This window comes from Onychostoma macrolepis, chromosome 14 (genome assembly GCF_012432095.1).
Source record: "Onychostoma macrolepis isolate SWU-2019 chromosome 14, ASM1243209v1, whole genome shotgun sequence".
NCBI classification, from domain to species: domain Eukaryota; kingdom Metazoa; phylum Chordata; class Actinopteri; order Cypriniformes; family Cyprinidae; genus Onychostoma; species Onychostoma macrolepis.
Window position 1 is genome coordinate 2,905,131 of NC_081168.1, and position 22,379 is coordinate 2,927,509.

Genomic DNA, 22,379 nt, shown 5'->3' on the forward strand with positions numbered 1-22,379 from the left:
GAGAACAGCATTGACATCAGCAATGTTGTCCCCTCCACCATGTTTAAAGTTTATGACCCGCCCAACTCGGAAACTCTGGTATCAAAATTATTTCCGAATTTCCCAGTAGTAAATATGACTTGAGAGGCCGTTCATAGCACGTGAAGGCAGCATAATAGTGTAATCTATTAACTACACATAAAAACCCTAATTTTTACTTAAGTACCAGATATGGGTGTCATGCCATAAAATATTTTTAATATGACTGACTTTGTATTTAATGTGAATTTAATAACAATATTAAGTTACTAATTATAACACTTTAATTTTACATAGAGCAAAGAACATTTACATTATCATAGAACATTTTCATTCAGTCTAGCCAGAGTTCAGGCACTCTCAAAAACTCCCATTAAAATCACTGAAGCTGTTTACTGTGAAATGAATCTCTTAACTTACATTCTAGGCACATTTGCATTTTGTTGTTTTTGAGGAGAGAATTCGCCAGATAATTCAATCAGCGAGCAAGTGAACAAAACACCGCGTTTCAGCGATGACTCATCTGAACGTCTCTGATTGGCCATTGCCTTCATAAGCTCAACAGAATCGTGTGTGATTGGTTATAATGCAGCGCTGTACAAACCGCGTCAGTCTCTGGCTCAGCGCCAGCCAGTGAATGCAGATTTGAATTTAGCAGCTGATTCTGTGCCACGCTGAATGATCTACCCAGACAGCAACAAGGTTTTGGCCCAAATCCAGCCCACATCTGGCCCGTGTGAAATCCATGCGGGCCAGATCTGGGCCGACACTGCTTGCTGTCTGGGTAATCACACCAGTGTGATTGTATCAAATATATATAAAAAAATATTATTCAGCTATTTTTTGTCTTTTGGAAGCTGCATTCAAAATCCACTTGGCTCAGAAATCTGAGGGGCATGAATGGGCATGACGCCTCTGAGTGGAGGGTATACGCAGGTATACGGTGTATACCCACTTCTAAATCCCCTCTGATGCGCATCATTCAGTACTGTCCTGCACTAGCCAAATCATGACAGTCCAGCATATGAGTAACTAATCCAATCGCATGTGAATAAATGCAAATATTCCCTAAAAACATCCAGTAAAGACAGTTGATGCGGTCAGGAACGAGACGTAAACACTCTCATGCAGTGTGTTTCATTTATACTCGAAGCCGGATGGTGCTCTCGGTCTAAGTATGCCTGACAAGATTTTTTGTTATATGAAGTATTGTTACTCTGAATGATTCTAAATAATGGTAAACACGTATGATAGTCATTATATTTTTTACTCAGAAAAATAAGATTAAAAAGGACACATGTACAGAAATGTATCAAAAATAATGTCCAGAAAACAAATTAAAAGCTGAATTTAACCCTTTATTGTTCTGCTGCTTGAAAACCCTTTTTCATTTTTCACTGCTGTGCGAAAAATATCAACATTGCAGGTGCTGAATATTTTTACATTTTCTTGTTCTTTACGGTTCCAATTTTGACTTTTATAGCAGCTACTTGTTTTAATTCAGAAATCCAGTGAGAGAAAATTCAGTAGCTTTTCCTTTACACTTTCTCTCGTGCTTTTTTTTTATTAACTTACGGAGTAGGAAATTATTCTTGACCATAATTTTCCCCTGGGAAGATGATTAAAAAGTTATCCTTACTTACGACCCGGCATTGATTACCACATTGCCTCATTAATCTGGTTTTATTACAGCTAGCTACAATCAGTATTTTCAGCAAGTGAAAATGTATCTCGAGTTGGTAATTAAATGCATAAAAAATAGCTCCGACAAGAGCTTGCACGCTGTACCACGGCTCACTGAAATGTGTTGAAGTTGCCACTGAATGCAGTTCTCTTGATTTCTGATGGCTGTTGGCTCTTTCACATGCAGCGCGTTGTGATAAAACCTGAGAAATGCGTGTAATCGAAGCCCTGTGGAATGGTGTGCGATCTCAGGGGAGCTGTGTGACGGATAACACACTCTCAAACATCTCCATGCCCTCTACTGGATGACCTTACAGACGCTGCCATTGGTTCATCATATTCTCTGGTTTCCGCTCTATTCATAGCTGTAATTTGTTTCAATCTAGTTCCTTTACAACTGGTTGTCACCGAGAGCAAACTCATAAGATTCTGTTATAGATCAGAGAAATAAATATGTATGTATCAGCAGTGTTGGCCAGAGGAGGAACAGATACGAGTCAAACAGTGCATCTTGGATCAGTGTTTGCTGTTGTTTCTTCAGTCGAGATAGTTCAGCTAAAGGTCAGAAGTAATGGGCTAAACAGGGCTCAGGATGTGATAAAATCCCACCAAAATAAAAAATATCTAAATAAAATAAAAATGGGGAAGCCAAAAAAAGCCTTGTGGTGATTTTATTTATTTGTATTTATTTTTTACTTTTTTTTGTAGCATCTAATATAGGCCACTCTTTAAAATTATATTCAACGCCTATTTATTATTCCATAAAATGAGTTGATGTTAAATACTTAAAGGCCATTATTTATCTTATTAAATCAGTTTTATAAATAAATTAACATTATTTACAGTGTTTTCTTGTGCTTAGAGAACAAAATGCCTTCAAAAAGGTATGAAATACCCTTTAAAATAAACTCCAGGGGGCAAATATTGATTAATAAACAAAATTAAAGTAATATTTAGCATGAAAGGTCATTGTTTACTAACCTTCATGCTGTATCAAACCCGTATGCTGTTATTTTTTGCCACGGACCATGAAAGTATCATAATTCAGCTCTTACAATACAATTTATAGTGACCATAGGCTTTGAAGCTCCAAAATGGACAAACGACATAAAAAACAACATAAAAGTATCATAAAAAGACTCCAAGAGTATCTGAAGGCGTATGATTACTTGTGTGAGAAACAGACCAAAATATAGTTCAGAAATAATTAAATGACAATCTTATTCAGCAAGAGCTGCTTAAATTTTCTTCAGAAATATCTATTTTCCACAGAAAAATAACAGCTTGCAAATTTCTTAATTTCTTAATATTTAAATTGCATTTATAAATGTAATTTTTTTGGGATAAACCAGCCTTTAATTTCTGCCACTAGTTCAGGTGTAGATCCACTGTCAGCACATTATGCAGCCTCTAATAAACAACCATAATACTATTAACTGCAAGACCGTTTTCTGCATCTGACTTGCAATCATTCTGGATGTTTTACGCAGCCTGCCGAACAGAGCGGAGGTTGACAAAGATCAATTTGTGACAGACCTCTAAGAGTCTCATTAGAAAGAGCTCTCATCTTTCTTTCTGATGGAGCACTTTGCCATGCACACGGACCTGCCGTCTTCTGCTGCAGTCGCCTTCGGTGACAGAGAGCTTGTGATGATGTCTGCTCAGAAGTGCTGTCATCCGGCTTCACATTCCCAGCAGCCATGCCAGCGCTTTCTCTGAGCTCTGCTCGAGATGAGTCAGAGGCGAGAATGGAATCGCAAGGGTTAATCGTAGAAAAACGGACATGCATCAGGGGTCATATGATTAAACACTGAGCTCATCATCACAGTGTAAACAGACTGCAATAATTAGACAGCTGGAATTTTTGAATAATCAGACAGCAAGAAATCAGCATGTAAACACTATTTTCCATGACCTGAATAATTCTGAGTTTGGAAAAATAATCTAATTAAGATGTGCAATTCTAATTCTTGGCGCAGATCTCATTCGTATGCGGTCATCCTGATGCTCTGTTCTCAAAGAAAGGGGAAACCCTGTGAAATGTCGAAGTGAGATGCGGACTGCTGTATTTTATCCACAATTTATAGTAAATTCTCTGATAAATTTATTGTATTTATAATTTTTCATTGATTCAGTATTGTATGAATTAATGTAAAATGTTTTTCATAGATCATAGCTTGCGGATGATGGAAAATGGTGGTGAGTTTCAACCTCTGAACTGCTCCTGTAACAGTCAATCTGAAGGGCCCTTGAGAATAAGCTATTAAACCCAAAGCATACTTTGTCTTTGTACATGTACGGTGCATTTTTATTTTTTTAATCAATATGGTACACAATAATCACATTCAAGTCCATGTGATAAACAAGGTCATAAAGGTCAAATATAAAAAGTAATCCAAAAGTAGTCAGACTATATTACCTAATATGTGTAATCCATTGTAATTTGTAATTGGTAATGGACTACAATTTGTAAGTAATCTACCCAGCACTGTGCATACAGTACCTGCATACTTTTTGGTGACAAAATCTGCGTTATTCGCACTGTACGGGGACCCTCATGTACACATAAAAACTGAAGTATACTTTGGACTGTACACACACTTCTGTTTGACAAGCATCTACGAATGGCTATGACTAAACATATGACACCTGAAGGAGTCTGTGTTGGGTGGTCAAATATATTTTTAATTAATACGGCTGTGGACAGAAAGACAATTTCAATTCAAAACAGACTGATACCATAATATGGTGCAACCAATTATACATTCAATAAATTTTTCCCTAAGGAAAAAATAGTCATTTACAATAATGAATCATGCTTAATTAGAGGTGTTTGCTGAGGCAAGCATCACTATTTGGATAGCTGATAATTAAGCTTTGGGATTTGAACAAATGACTAATGTAACTCTTGCTGCAGTGTTTGTTCTACAGACATGAATAAACAGACTCGTTGAGGTGAGATGTTCTGTTTCTTTTATAACTTAAATAAGTGAAAAAGTCCCATAGACAAATTTAAAGCATAGCATAGCAATATCCTAGCAACCACACAGCAATGCTTCAGAAACTACCCAAACACAGAAGCAACTGTTCAGAAACACTCTGATGACCACCAGAATACTCTAGCAATCATATAGCAAAGCTCTGACAACCACCCTAAACACCCTAGTAAACGAATATCTATAGCAACGCTCCGACAACCACCTGAAACACCCTAACTATCGTATCGCTATAGCAATGCTCCATCAACCACCTGAAACACCCTAACAACCATTTCACTATGGCAACCCTCTGAAAACCACCCGAAACACCCTAACAACTGTATAGCTATAGCAATACTCCGACAACCACCTGAAATACCCTAACAACCATATCACTATGGCAACGCTCCGACAACCCCTGAAACACCCTAACAACTGTATCGCTATAGCAGTGCTCCAACAACCACCCGAAACACCCTAACAACTGTATCGCTATAGAAACACTCTGACAACCACTCGAAACACCCTAACAACTGTATCTCTGTAGCAACGCTCCGACAACCCCTGAAACACCCTAACAACCATATTACTATGGCAATGCTCTGACAACCACCCTAAACACCCTAACAACTGTATTGCTGTAGCAACGCTCCGACAACCACCCGAAACACCCTAACAACCATATCACTATGGCAACGCTCCGACAACCACCTGAAACACCTTAACAACCGTATCGCTATAGCAACACTTCAACAACCACCCAAAACACATTAACAACCGTATCGCTATAGCAATGGTCTGACAACCGCCCGAAACACCCTAACAATCGTATCGCTATAGCAACGCTCTGACACCCATCCCAAAACACCCTAACAAACATATAGCTATAGCAATGCTCTTCGGAAAATGTTAAATTGTATTTATTTATTGCAATGTTTTTGTTTGTGTATTTTAAACAAGGTCAAGTAGTTAGATTATGTATAAACAAAGCTATTGTGACAGTGTTTAACAGTTTAACATGGACACTTGTACATTGTACATTTCAAAAACCATTTAACATTTACATTTTTGGCTAGTTAGTCCATAATAATGTCCAACCTCTAACCTGTTCACGAGCGGAGTGTGGCTTACTTATGAGTATATTTGCATGATAAAGAGCTGAGTCCTGAGCTCCATTCTTACCCTGACAATCAGTCATTAGAGGAGGACTGACGCTGGCCCTGTTTTTAATGACATTAGTCTCTCAACCACACAACGGCCGGAAAAAATGAGATGAGTCACGCTCTTGCTCCGCGCTCAGTGAAGGACAATATGCCGATAAGTTAATTGCTACCATTATGAAGCAACAGGTTCTGTGGCTGCTGTAATGTCATCGTGCCCTGTCTTAAGATAAAAGCCTTTTGTTGTGGGGGGTGTCGAAGCTTGACAAGCCATCGGTGCATATGAGAATCTGCAGAAACCTGATTTTAACTAGACATTTTTTTAATTAATGCTTGTTTTATAACTCGGCAGAATGGCTGAAATTAAACAGTCGCTCACTCGCTATGCAATCTCTTCTGAATACAAATAGAAGCGCCCCCGCATTTGCACTCTCTTGTGTTTTATATATCCTGCGGGTATGAGAGGCTTTTTGTCAGACGGTGAGATAGTGTACAGGTGGCAATTACACCAGAACGGATAAGTACAAAATCTGCATGTGTAACAAGAGTTTATTCTATTATTCATTCAAATTTTCACAATCCATTTTAGCTCCCAAACTTCTCAGGCTTTGGGTTTGAGGAGGATTTATCTCTATTCAAGCCACAAGGCATGCTGGAAGTGCAGACGGCAATGTTTCATTAATGCAGTTATAGTGCGGCCCCGCATTACCAGAGCGGCCTCCCGATACAGACCAAACCATCGAGTCTTGCCCTTTCTCATCCCATTGTCTTTCCGGCAACAAGGATAAATGCTCACTGTCAGAATCCAACCTCCCAGCTCGGCTAAATGACTGCAATGTTGCATTTCACCTTCTGAGGTAGTCAATTGTGTGTAACTAATTGCCATCTTTGTTTGTTCCTCCTGTTTTCGGCTTCTCTGCGGTCAGTAAATAAGAAAGTGTTGTTGTGAAGTGCAATCGGCTGCGTGCGCCTGTTGTCCTGAGACTTTGGCAAGCAGCCCGGAACCCTGTTGGTGCGTTTGTTTGAAGTGAAGCCTTAGTCCTGCGAGTGAACCTATCGACAACCTGTAAATAACTCCCGGCATGGCCAATTACAAGCTTTATTTCAGTGGATTATATCTTGTTTTTGATAGTCATCCTCCATGCAGCGAAGGCGTTTAGGGTTCAACTGAACTGCGACACAAAACAAGTTGACTTTGATAGACTGTAGTGTTAATTTTCTATGGAGCGCTACAGTACGGCAGTATCACATTCATTTTCTTCATGGAGGGATACATCTTTAATGACATCATATGCTTGTACCTTTAAAGATGAACCTACCATGACTTCTGAGATTATTAAATGATAGTATATGCTTCAAACCCACAAATCAGTGTGATTTAAACTAAATAAAGAATCACATTTAATAGCTAAAGGTGAACATCCTACACTCTCAAACAACTTATCTGATTATTCTTGTGTGTGTGTATACACACACAGACACACACACACACACACACACACAATTTTACTTACACTTTTTTATACACATTCTTATTTTGATCTCATTAAAAAAAGTGAAAGTAGATGTTGATAATGTTACAAAAAATTCGATTTTAAATAAATGCTTTTTTTTTAAAAGAATCTTCAAAAAATGTATCATGTATCAAATGTACCACAAAAATATTTTAAAACAAAAACTCTTTTCAATATTGAACATAATAAGAAATATTTCACTTTTGCCAACACATGAATACATTTTAAGTATATTAAATAGAAAAGCTATTTTAAATTGTGTTAATATTTCACAGTATTACTGTTTTTACTGTATTTTTGATCAAATAAATGCAGCCTGGGTGAGCATTAAGACGCTTCTTTCAAATATATATATATATATATATATAAAGATCTTAAACTTTTGAATGGAATTGTTTTGTATACAATTTTGTCACTATTTTTACATTCAGATTATATTACATTATATTATGGACAATAAACCAGTAATATAATACAGCACCTTTTCATTTAGTGATGTAAATCTCAAGATTTTGTGGGATTAGTGGTTAATTTCTTATGTTTCTCCAATTTTTTACTTTAAAACAAACTGTGTAATGTGATCCATCTCAAAGCTGGTTGATTTGGTTTGAGGAATTTTCTGAGAAATCTTCTGGAACCCAAGTGCAGTCGCTGTTGATGTCTCTAGTCAGCACATGTAGACATTCATAAACATGCAGTGACAAATCCTCAATCAGGTGCACAGAAACTGATCTGATCTCAAAGCTGCGATCAGGAATGTGAGGAAATGGGAACGTGGAACTGTTTGTGCAGCAGGTGATTTCATGTTTCTGTAGGGAACTGCATGCTTCTGTGCCTTTGTGCAAGATTACGAGAGTGACGTGCCTCGTGTGATGTCCGCAGATAAATCACCAGCCTGTGTTTTGTTGCTGGAAGTGAGCCGTGAGGAATAGGCATCTACTACTGACAAAACATGATTAAAGGAAGGCCACTGTGTTCAATGCATCAGACAGGCTGATTAGCATTGACTTTCCAGAGCCATCAATGTTATATTATAATGGCATTTACAAGATTCAAGGTCTATTTTATGTGGACTGTTAGAAGACATTAGGTGGCCTTAATGTTTCTGCTTGTGTCTGATGCGTTTTATCCCATTTTTGGTGATAAAATGTTGCAGGCTTCTCTTCGTTGTTCATTGTGTGTTTATAGGAAACTCCTGAACAGAGGAGCTTTATATGCAGCGTTAGGAGCATACGCTTGACTTGTGCATAATATTGCATCCTTATTTATGATTTTCACAGATTATTTGCTTGCACATTTTTTATAAATGAGGAAAGTGACATTTTTTCATCAAATTCAGCTGTCTTTTAATTAGGAAGCGCATCTTGATTATACAGTATGTAGGAATACTCTGCAAGCAAAAAGGTTGGAAAAACAGGTATTAACTATGAAACGTTTTCACTAAATTGAACAGCAGATAAAATATCTCTTATTTTCAGTCCTAAAGCTGCGTTGCAGAGGAAGACGAGGACATATTTCCCCTGGAACTGACTTTTTGAAATTGCTTCTCTATCAAAACATTGTACAAGCAAATCTGTCTTTGCTCTGGGGCTGTATCTCTAGTACACAAAAAATATGCGTGATGCGTTGCATATAGATTGGAAGAGTTTTGATTCCTACAGTTTTTTAAACATCTTAAAATGTTTTGCTGTCTCAATTTTCTAAGAGCAATTTATTTTCCTTTGATGTCAGTAAGTGGTTTTTGTGCCCAGTTGAGTAATTGTGTCTGTGGTGTCTTGTATTTTCAGCTTGTTAATGTTTAAAGCCCTCAAACTTTTGATTGGCTGTTCTAAATTTAATATCATCTCTTTCAATGCTGTGCGTAATGAAATGTTTGTGTGAGAATCAAGTTCTACATGATTCTCCGCGTGTGGCGTAAAGGTCAGCGATGTGCGGCTAGGCTGTCATTAGCCAGCACCTCATATTTGAGCTGTGAATTCACCCTCATTCAAGATTCATGCTGTCTTTAAGTTTTAATGAACATTCATTGTGCCTCTGGCCGCCACGCGCATAAAATGTATTGTTTGCATGACACTAATAATTGGCGAACAGGTTAGTTATGTAGTTCTCACCATCTCCAACTTATCTTCTTCATGGTCAGGGATGGTTTTAACGGTCTAAAAATATTAGACAGAGGATGGAACATGAAACTTTATATATTAAAAAGTAAAATATTGCGGATACTCTCAAAACCTTGAAAGTACTACACAAGAGAACACACAAAGAAAAATAGCACTCAAGGTTAAAGCACTCAAAAATGAAAATGCGCTGAGAATTTACCAACGCCTCAGGTCATCCAAGATGTAGATGAGTTTGTTTCTTCATCAGATTTGCTCACCAGTGGATGCTCTGCAGTGAATGGGTGCCGTCAGAATGAGAGTTCAAACAGCTGATAAAAACATCACAATAATCCACAAGTAATCCACACCACTCCACTGTTTTACGACGCCAACAGCTGTGTTTGTAAGAAACAAATCCATTTTTTAACATCAAAATTGTTGCTTCCAGCTAAAATACAAGTCATCTACCCATAATTTTGCTTTCTCCAGTTAAAAAGCTATCTGGTCCAAATCAGGAGTGAAATATGCACAAATCAAGCAGCGTTTACAAGCCAAAACAGTCCAAAACAGCTCTAAACACATACTGTATGTCAGTGGATATTTATGTGAGAGACAACAGGAGATGTACATTCTCACTGGAGGAAGCATTATTATGGATTATGGACTCATATTTTAGTCGGAAGCAACAGTTTGAAGTTAAAAACATCTTAATGGTGGATTTGTCTTTTACAAACATGCAGCTTTTGTCTTCACAAGATGTTAACTGATGGACTGGAGTGCTGTGGATTATTGTGATGTTTTTATCAGCTGTTTGGACTCTCATTCTGACGGCACCCATTCACTGCAGAGCATCCATTGCTGAGACACCGATGCAATGCTACATTTCTCCAAATCTGATGAAGAAACAAACTCCATGTACATCCTGGATGGCCTGAGGATGAGTACGATTTTCAGCTAATTTTCATTTTTGGGTGAACTACACCTTTAAAGAAACTTTTCAGTGATAAAATGTCAACAACAAATTAAACTGGTTAAAGTAAGTTACATTAAAAAAATCACCTTAGTCATATAAGATAGTTATCTCTGTTTGATTGTAATTAAAATGACATTCACATTTGTAGAACAACATTATTTTCTTTCCTCACAGAGAGCATTTGTGAAGGTATAAAGAGGCTCTGTTGGTGTCATCCTAACAGAGTCCATTAACTTTCATTTCCACTCTCATCCATTCTAAAGTGGGTCGTTAGTTTGGTGCATCTGGGTAACTGATCGGCTAATCTGTCTTTGATTTATGTGCAAGGAGAAGTGAGGACTTAGCACAGGGCTCTGAAGGAATTGATTACTGACATGGTTAATTGGCTAAACCCACTGGTACACTGAGACAGGCTTATTGGAAATGTCAAATCAAGCACTTCATTTGCATTCATGATGTATGGGGTCTATTCTGGCTTCTGCCAATGCAGCATTAGCGGACAGTCTTTGCGAAGGAGAGAGGCTGGGGTTTCACGCTGCCGCTGGAGTTGCGCGACTGACCATCTGTCTTTCACTACTGCAAAGTTTATGGACACTTGATCGCAGTGTTGGCTTTTTGCATGCTCACTTAAAATATCAAATATTTGGATAGATGAAGGAGAAGTATGTGATTACTCATCATTATTTGCATTTGCATATTAATTAACATCAATTACAAAGTGATTCAGTTTATTCAACATAACAATTAGACCTCATATGCTAAACAACAACCGTTAATAATTTGGTATATTTTAATGTGTGTGTTTTTTTTTTCTTTCTGAATATCATTATTAATTTATTATGGAATTCTATTATTTTACAAAACTTTGTTGTGAATATATGTATTTACGCATTGCCATTTACAAACAGTCATTAATTAGACTGATGTAATAGATACATAACATAGATAAGGTTAACTTTGGATGGCACCAGGCTGAAGTGAGATTTTGATGACATGGACTGAATCAATCACGTGCTTAATTGCGGTTACTTTACCAGTCAGTACAATTTCTTACTAGCAAATTCATTCAAAAAATACTTTTAATACTTTTATTTTTGCATGCTCTATTTAAAAAAAAAAAAAAAGAAGAAAACAATAGAAACCTGCATATAGCTTCTTTGTACACAGTTGTAAAGCAGCAAAGCAGTTTATACATTTTAGAAGAAATATACAGTAAAACTTTAGTTTGGAGACCGATTGCTCACTATTAACTAGTTGCTTATTAGCATGCATATTACTAGCATATTGGCTGTCTATTAGTACTTATAAAGCACATATTAATGTCTTACTCTGCATGACTATATTTTAGATCCTTAATCCACCCCATACGTAAATTTCATAATTAATAGTTAGTTAACAGTGAGAATTGGACCTTAAAATAAAGTGTGACCAAAATGGGTTACTTGAAATAAAATTAACATTAACTAAAATTATATAAAATATAAAAACTTGACTTATATGTCAACTTGTTGCCAAGAAAACATAGATTAAATAAATTTAACTGAAGTAATAAACATCTAAACATATAAAAAAATCTAATAAAAATGATCAAATTGAATAGTTATTTAATAGTAACAAAATTACTAAGACTTTAAAATGTAAATAAAGTATTAATAAAAACTATAATAGTGTCTCATAGATACAAAAATCAGTTGGCAACTCTGAATTGGGCAAATTAATCACATACCGCTGATAACTCACGAGCAATGTTTTTGTAACTGGTCCATTAACATGAACTGATTCATTAGAGTCAACTTTTTCGTGAATCTGATATATGGCGGCTCATGCTGAATTTTTTAGTTAAAAAAATAAATAATAATTGTGTTCTAATTCAGAGAAACTTCATAAACTTCATAGACTGGGCCCTGAATTGCACAAATATTCTTTAAAGAAGCCATTCAAAGAAGTGAAAACAGTAACTCTTATAGTCTTTGTTTGAATCGGATACATTTGTGCCAACTCTAAAATCAGATTTGTCGGTTTGGCTCAGATATTGGTCAATAAGCCCATGCTGATTTGGGACAATAATCATCAGGTGGACACAGACTGTAGAATTGCACCATTCATCTTTACAATCACAGACCCACTTAGGGGTCTCTCAGACAACAGGTTGTCATTTTTTTGATCAATAGAACTCCTGCTGTGCAATTTTGCTTCTCACTTTTCACAACGGACAGGGCACCTGCAGCTTGACATAGACTGTGTGTTCGCCTGTGTGTGTGTGTGCAAAATATAAAAGCAAAAGCTATAATTTGCTGGTTGAAAGTCCATAAGCTTTGATGTGCCGTGGATGACAATTATGAACTAAAAGAAAAGTGACTAGCAGAGCTTAGTGTTTGTTTTTGATTGGCTGAATTACATGTATTTATACCTAACTGTTAACCTTAGAATGAGTTTGTTTTTTATAGTTACATACAGTGCTGGGTAGCAATGGATTACATGTAATTTGAATTATGTAATCAGATTACAAAAATTAAGTACTTGTAATTAGATTATATTACATTTTAAAATAGTTGTAATCAGACTAAAGTTACTTTTTTTGGTTAAACGATTACATATTTTTAACATAATAGCAATACATTATTTATAATTTATTTATTTATTCATTTCTCTTATCAAAAGTAATCAAAAAGTGCACTGATTATATTACCTAAAATGTGTAATGTAATGCAATAAGTTACTAACTACATTTTTTTTGTCATGTAATATGGAATCAGTAACAGACTACACTTTGTAAATCTTCAACTTGGGAAGTTAAGCTTAGACTTTAGCTTTAGCGTATGTTTTATCATATTTTTTTTAACACTAATATGACACTGACTCCTTTCAAGAACATTGTTTCAGTGCTAAAATGCTAGTGTGAATTACAAGATAAATATATGCACTAGAAGAGGTGAAACAAAACAGCTTGTTTTGAAGACAGTTTTGACTCTGAGAAAGTCAAAAGCACCATAAAAGTAGTTTAAAAGACCAGTGCACTGTATTCCAAGTCTCCCGAAGACATGTGATGAAAGTAAAGGTTTTAGTATTTTGAAAATCTCACCCTCTGGCGCAGCTCTCAAATCTCAATTCACACTTGCCCGTATTCAAACTTGAGCAGAAAACATTCAATACTGTCAGCAATCATGATTCAACAATCAGAAAATGTCACGTTAGCTAACGAATATTTTTAGATTATGATTTGCCATATTATTAGATCATGATTTGGCAGCTAACTTTATATTTTCACCTTCACACATCTCTGTTCTCTCGCCTCTCCAGCTGAGCATCTGAAAAGAGATTGCATGAATAGGCATTCAGAGCCTGACTGACACGCACCCTCAAACAGAGAACATATTGGTAATACTGTGCGGCCTGCGGGATTGCAAGAGTGTGAAGGACAAATGTTGAGTCAAACACACCCTATATTCAATAATAGCAGCACATGATTTCACATATAGGGTCTTGAAGTGTTTTGGGTTCAAAACAAGTTTTTGCCAGGAACTGTGGAAGAGGTGCTTAAAATCAGAAATGTGCAGCTCTGGTTTTTTTGTTTGAATTGTGACAGCGGTGGGACTGTACTTCTGCTTATACGTGTTACTTGCATTTTTCTTTATGCACTGTAGATAGTCCCTTTAGTGTATATTAGGTGAAAGTACCCGCTGCAAAAAAAACAAACAAAAAAAAGGCTTACCAGCTTTACATGTTGATCACGAGCTGTTGATAACTTCACACACATTTAGTATGTGTTTTTATAGATACAAATAAATGAATTAAAAACATTTTTTATGTTATACGCCAATGAATTAATTGATCACATATTAGAAAAGCTTCCAAATTAAAGGGATAGTTCACCCAAAAATGAAAATTCTGTCATTTACTCACCCTCCACTTGATTTAGACCTGAGTTTCTTGAAATTACGAGTTTCTTTAACACAAAAGAAGATATTTTGAAGAATACCGGTAACCAAAGAGTTGATGGTATAGCCATTGACTTCCATAGTATTTTTTCCATACTATGGAAGTCAATGGCTACCGTCAACTCCAGCATTATTTAGTATATTTTCTTTTGTGTTCTCATACAGCTTTGGAACATCTTGGGTAATTGAAGACAGAATTTTCATTTTTGGGTGAAAACATCCTTTGCAGTTAATTTATGTTGAAATGTCTGTGATGTGTAAAAGTTCTTTATGGAATTGATCATTATAGGGAACTTGTTTGTTAATTCGTGTTAAGTTTTACAGTTTCTTTTTTTAATTTTAAGCTTTATTACAGACTTTGTTAATTTGCATTAAATGATTTATCACAGTAGAAAATACTTTTTTATTTGCATGCATGTGTTTCTTGTTTATATTATTATTATTTTCCTTATTTTTGCTATGTTAAACACTCTAAACTGACAATTAAAATCACATTTAATTTAGTCTCGTACTTGCTCCAAAAATGTTTTTATTTTGTTGCTTGATTTTTAACAGCTGCTTGTAGAGCTACTTTTATTTGAATGTGTAAATATAAATTAATATTAAAATGATATGCCAGGGGTTATTCAGTTTTTTCTTTTAACCAGAATATGGTCTTACTCAGGTTATGGTATTAACATGACTTATATACAAAATCAGAATATGACCAAATATGACCCTTGTAAGTTTCACATTACAAAATACAAGTGTCTGTTGTTATTTTAACGGCTAACACTAATGAACTAAAATACAGATTTTACAGATGTGTCATTTGAAGTCTAAGAGCCGTAAATTATAGCCTTGTATAAATATAGATACTAAACATGATCTTTATGAGTGTCAGATTTTGCGTAATGAGGAAAAAATATGACATTCATCACGGCGTGCAGTTCTAGTCATTAGAGCAGAAATTATCATCACACGTTACAGAAGCCAGTCTCAAGGGCCAGTTGTTCAGGGCTTAACAAACAAGCTTTTTACCTCACTCCCATATGAATTAGCTCAAACCCGTCTCCCTCACGGCCAGCATTTCCCAGTCGTTAACGTAAATCTCAAATAAACAAAGAAAAGGAATAAATTACACATGCATCAGGAACTAAAGTTAAGAAAGCAGCGTCCCTCATTAATATGCGTCCTAGTCTGGTGGAAGGGAGAGGAGAGGCTGGTTTAATTGAAATAATGAATTGTCTCGTTGTGTTCGGTTTGATCAGACGGTGGCTGGGCTGGTTTTTTATCACACTATTCCCTCCCTAATCCAGCTCAGGCACTAATGTTGAACAATGCTCCAATAAGATATAGAAAGTCTCATTTTGCCCGCTGTCATCTTGATTTATTCTCATGTCTGTAGTCATGATACATCGCCTTCCCTGCCTCCACAAAACTGTCTGCATATGGTTGCATCTGTCAGAGAGCCTTTGAGTTTTTCGGGTACAAAATATCAGCCCACAGGTTCTGCTATTCCCGACTGAGGCTGAAAAACATCAGGCTATCACCGACAAGCACACCGATGGATGAAAAGCCATGTCAAAGTCATGCAACGATGCTTTTCAACAGTGAGCTGTTAATTTGCGTTTGGGTCCAAAAATGTGGTTGTGATTTTACCTCTTATTTGACGTCGTCATTAGTTCAAAACACTAGCACATGCATAAATCTGTTGGATGTTGAAGTAATGTTTTTCTCTCCTTTTGTTTGAATTTCGTTCAGAGCCCTTTTCTCATGCAATTTAATCAGTGGATTAACAGATGGTGTTGCAACCTGTAGAATATTTTATGTATGTATCTGTCTGTATGTCATTTCAGGAAACGACTCTTGAGTGTCACATCTTGTATTTTATGTAAATGCATTCATTCTGACTCTCTAGGCAGTGCCAAGTTACATCTCCAGGATTAGAAGCTTATCGTGTTACTGACCTCAAATTCTAAAGTCATTTAAATTTACCAGTTAATGTATGATATATAAAATAAAAGCAAATGCTTATGCAATATATATGACGCCTGTAACTGGCCTACAAATTTGAATAATATTATAGTTCAAAAGATTTTGAATATTTACTATCATGATCACACATTTGTCAGATGTTTTCCCTACTTTTCTGCAATAAAAACCATTCTGCTTCAAGTTATATCAAATACATCCTGCTGTGCTGAAAATACTGGTTTAAAAAGTCCGGCTTTTTACAAATTGCTTGCAAATCTCCCATTATGCTATATTATCAACAAATATCGGATTCAATCTTTGTCAACTTGTTTTCTTTCAATTAGCACAGGTTTTGTATTTCTATTTGGTGCTGATTAGTCATAGGCCTGAGCTTATGTAGGCTACTTCATATTTTTTAAATGAAGAAAAAAAAAATCATTATTGATAATACAAGTAATGCGAGTTACTTCTGCACATTAATTTCCATAAAAAAGTAACTTAGTAATGCAATTAGTTACTTTTTTAGGGAGTAATGCAATATTGAAATGCATTACATTTAGTAACTTTTCCCAACACTGAGGATAATTTTGGCAGTGTTCACTCAAAAACTGAGGTGCGTAAGCTCAGATCAACAAGGCCTACGATCAATCAGCTCCGAACCTAAATATAAAACCTGTGCAAGTTGATAGCTTTGACTGGGAACACCACAAGTGTAACAAGGTGTGAAAACAAGGTGTGTAACAAGGTGTGAAATATCCCAAAAAAGTACAAAAATAACATTTTTTGGAAAGTTTTTATACCTTGTGTAAACAAAGTCTTAGTTTTAGTCCAATGCAATAACATTAACTAGCATCTCTCTGGGTCAAAATGACCATAATACCACATGGTTAAAAACCATAAATTATACAAATATATATCAATATACAGAATGCAGGTACTGTAAATGCAATTTATGAAGAGTGTATGTTGCAAAAACAACACAGAGAGTATGGTAACAGACAAGACCCGGATCAGCAGGCTGTAGTTAATGAAAGTGAATAATTACATTTGAACGACAGATGGGATGTGATTGTATCTAATGAAGTGCAGGTGTTTGTGGGTAGCCTATGAAACCTGATGGTTATTTGATGGAAATGGAGACGTTTGTGTCTGGTGGCCACTGTTTCTTATGCTGACAAGATGGATATTGCCGTGTTGGTTGTTTGCTTTCTAAATGATATCAATAAAATACACTGTACACCTCTAGTAAACCACATCTGGCAAAGCTTTGATGGTGAATTTGACAAAAATCCCTTCTTTATTGCCTTTAGCTTTGCAGGTATTGCTTTCTGCGGGGAGAGACTGTCTCATAGCGGGAGACACCTGTTCCAGTGATGAGACCTGCAGCCCGCGTCTCCGGACCCTGCGCCAGTGCGTCGCCGGTAACGGCAGCATGAAACTCGGCCCTGGAGCCCGCAGTCAGTGTGCAAACGCTGTCTCTGCCCTGCTGTCCAGCCCTCTGCACGGCTGCCAATGCAGACGAGGCATGAAGAGAGAGAAAAACTGTCTCAGCATATACTGGAGTCTCCACCAGTCTGGCATGCATGGTGAATAACATGATAATATATTACTTTATGTCTAAATACTAAGATATACACAGAAATACTGTATATAGAATAGTATATATGTATACAGAGAATGCAGTATATTTTTAATGCCCACCAGGCTGCATTTATATGCTCAAAAATATAGAAATATTGTGAAATATTTTTGCAGTTTAAAATAGCTGTTTTCTGTGTGAATATATGTTAAAATGTAATTTATTGCTGTGATCAAAGCTGCATTTTCAGCATCATTACTCCAGTCTTCAGTGTCACATGATCCTTCAGAAATCATTCTAAGATGCTAATTTGCTGCTCAATAAACATTTCTGATTAATATCAAAGTTAAAAACAGTGGAAACTGTGGCACAAGTTTTTTTTTAGGATTCTCTGATGAATTGAAAGTTCAAAAGAACAGCATTTATTTAAAATAGGAATCTTTGGTAATTACAAAAAAACTTTACTGCCACATTTGATTAAATTAATGCTTCCTTGCTGAGTAAAAGTATTCATTTATTTAGGGGTGTACGTATATATATATATATGTATATATATATATATATATATATACACACTGTATATATAAAAAAAATTGGTAACACTTTAGAATAGGGAACACTTATTCACTATTAACTACAACTTTCCCCTCAATAAACTCCTAATTTGCTGCTTATTAATAGTTAGTAAGGCAGTTGTTAAGTTTAGGTATTGGGTAGGATTAGGGATGTAGAATAAGGTCATGTAGAATAAGGCATTAATATGTGCTTAATTACCACTAATAAATGGCTAATATTGTAGTAATATGCATGCTAATAAGCAACTAGTTAAGAAACCCTAAAATAAAGTGTTACCATTTTTTTTTTGTTCATGATCATAATTATTGAAATCATTATATATATATATATATATATAGAAATAAAATGATTTAAATAATTATGTTCATGTTTTTTCACTGACATTTTGAAATCTCTAATATTCACAAAACTCCCTTTTATTGAAACCCATCCAACCTTTTATTGAAGGAAAGCTGTAAAAACATGTAATTCAGACATTCCCATTCCATTGACATTACAAGCATGAACATATTAACATATGACATATGACTGCCTATAAACACTCATATGGCATTCAGTAACTTGACCTGCCCTCATGCAGTCTTATGCAGCTGTTATCCAGTCCAAACGGGTCGTACACATGTAGAATTCTTAAAGGTGTCAACGACAGAATGGAAAAACCTTATAAAAATGTAACACTGTGTCCTGGCCAGGCGTGACGCAGTAAAGCGGTAAATGTTAAAATCTCTTTCAAATTTAATCGAAGTTGATGTCCTAACCAACCGCAGCAGGACATTTTGCCGGTTGCTTGGTTTTCTTGATGCGTTTCTTGCCACGTCTGGCTCGCAGTGAAATCTCACTGGTCTGTAGATGGAAAAATATAAGCCCATTTCACACTTTTAAGAGCCCTTTATAAAATCAGACACCGGGAAAACATTTGTAACAAAATATATGAAATTTACATGTCGCTTACAGAAAGTTTTAGTTGTGTCAGAATACGTGGCTACTTTTGAATGGCTGTCAAAGCAGTGGTTTATTGGTATAATGCTGGGTAGTAAATGATTACATGTAATCTGGATTACATAATCAGATTCCAAAAAAAAATAAATATTTGTAATTAGATTATATTTAATCTAATTAGATTATATTACATTTTAAAATACTCATAATCAGACTACAGTTACTTTTATTGATTGCATTATTTTATATTACAATTACATTACTACAAACACATTAAAATGAACAAATTCACATTATTTCTAATTTCGCTGATTTTTATGTAATGCAGGGTTTCCGATTTTTTTTGTCAACGGAACCCCTTTCACCTAATATATTTACTTAAAGTAAATTATTAAAAAAAATTAAATATTTCATCTTTATTTTAATGGGAAAAAAAAAAATTCATTTTAATTTTACATTCTTATGATTTAATTTTATTCAATTTTAAAAATAGATAAGAAAAAAAGAAAGAAAACAAACCAAGTTCTTTCATGAACCCCAGTTTGGGAAACCTTGACATAATGTAATTATTAATGCACTTTCTGTTATTAATAACAACGAGTAGAATATATTTCCTTTCTCTTTATATTTTTATATCAATATGGTATTGGCCTTTAAATCAGTGTGAAAAATGGTAGGTCAAAAGTCATCTAAAAATAGTCTGATTATATTACCTAAAATGTGTAATGTAATGGATTACGTTACTAACTACAATTTTTGTCATGAAGTTTGGAATCAGTAACAGACTACAATTTGTACGTATTTACTATGTTCGCATTTCATAATTTCACATTTACTGTGGACAGACAAACTAATCATCTCATATGTCACACCTGGAAAGGACATCATAAAAAATTAATTATGTCTGTTTTTGTGAAAAACACCTTCGCTGGACTCCATGTGGCCCCTTAAAATATATAGCTCAGTATAAAACATTTCATATATGATTTAATTACTCAAGTTGTTTGTTCTTGCAGGGCTTAACCTGGTAGAGAACTATCCATATGAAGCGATTGAGAAAGGCTATGACTTTGTCCGTCTGGCCTCCATCACTGCAGGTAAGATCCGTTTCATACAATATGACCTACAACCTTTCAAAATATGGATAAATGTGTATAACAAAGATACAATCAAATATGAAAATGCTTTTTAATTAAAAAGCTTGTTGAGACAAGTAACTCTTATATAATTGCAACTAATGTGTCTTTATCTAAAGCCTCTTTGTATTTTGACTGACTAGAGACTAGAATGGAGCTCAGGACTTAGAAATAGACTTATTTAACAAAAAACAGAGTTGGAATAAAAAACACAAACACAGGGGCCCTAGAACAACAGTCTTCACTTAAAATATCATGGTGACATTCCGACATTTTATTAACATCGCAAATGTGTATTAGCAGTGTAAACGTGTCTCCGGTGCGGGAGAGTCTCAGTCGTTGTGTATTAGTGTTGCTCTGAAACTTGTTTTCTCTGTCATCTCCTTTAGTTCTACCCTTGTTTTTGTTCAGCTGCCCCTTGAAAATTAGTCATAGATGCTCAGTTTGTTTGTTGAAGCTTTGTGTCTGGACTGGATTTTTCATCAGCTCTGTAAGAATCAACAAAGCTGTTAGGTGAATGATGTGGACAGACGTTCTTGGCTCTGCTGTGATTATTAATCGTAATGAAATAGACAAAGAGAGATTTAGAGAGTCTGAGTGAGCTGCTTATTTTCACTTTCCTCAGGTTTTACTTACTTTAGCCTTAGTTATTTACTGTGATTTTGCATTACCGTCACGATTCAGGCTATTCAGGTTGATGATGTCGATCGGAATGCTAAAATGATTTCTTGGAAAGACGTTTCGACAGCATTCCGTTTAATTTGTTCCATCTCATTTTCATTCCTGACTTCCTTTCACATCATGAGGCATTTCCTTTGGTCGTAATGATTTGTGACTCAAACTAGTCTGCCCATATGAGTTATCTGAACCTCGGGTCACATTACTCCTGCGTTTATTTCCTTTTCCACAACACGTGCAAAGGTGACCGAATGCATTCGTCCCACAAAACATCTATGAATCCAATAATGCTAAAAAAATAACATTTCCAATTACAACCAAAGAGGATGCTTTAAAGCCACGTAAAAAAACAAGAAAAAAAGATTTTGAGAAACAAAATCATACTTTCTATATTGTTTCTGTCTTTAAATATTAGATTTATTATAATATATTATAAAAATTATATATTAGATAAATATAAGATTATTAAGATTAGATATATTGATTGAAATAGTTTAAATAGTTTAAACTAAATACAAAAATTCAAACAAAAATGTCAAAATCAAATAGAAAATTACTAAAACTTAAGCTAAACCATTATTATTAACATTAAAATGAAAACTGAAAATATAAAAATAAAAGCGAATACATTTTTTTTTTAATAAGTACCATAAATAATAATATATAAATGATTAATAATACTGGCCTAATATCTTTAAAAGTCTTAAAAAATTCTTTATCGATTCATGTTTTGGTGCTTTACAAAACCCCAAAATCAAAACACTCATCAGAAGAACCTATAATGTAACATGAAGAACTTTTACATCTCCAAAGAGCCATATAGCAGCCAAAACTGGTCTTGATAAGAAGAACATAAGGAGCCGCAAAAAACCATTGAAGTCTGATGTTTTGATGTGTCCAACTCAAATCTGTTTAGTTGTTTGAAGTCTGAACAGCAAAAAGCATCGCAGAGATTGGCTGTCGGCCCAAATTCTTCACTTCTCATTTAAATGGGACGTTTGTCGCCTTTTTGATGCTTTCACCATTTGCTCCTCTCCATCGTCAGTCCTTGTGAATTGAAAATGACGCTGATCTCTGTGTTGCCGCATGACGATGAGCTTAAATTCGCTGTCAAAATGTCATCATGGACATGAGTGTGAGAAAATGTGCAGT

At 35.3% G+C, this 22,379-nt stretch overlaps 1 protein-coding gene across 1 annotated transcript in view; it reads left to right on the top strand.

Annotated features, from left to right (window-relative positions):
• Positions 1-22,379, top strand: part of gfra4b (GDNF family receptor alpha 4b) — a 56,786-nt gene that overhangs the window by 22,230 nt on the left and 12,177 nt on the right. The window contains exons 2-3 of the mRNA XM_058798191.1: positions 17,630-17,905; positions 20,430-20,510. Of these exons, the coding sequence (XP_058654174.1) occupies positions 17,630-17,905; positions 20,430-20,510 (357 nt within the window). The remainder of the gene's footprint in view (positions 1-17,629; positions 17,906-20,429; positions 20,511-22,379) is intronic.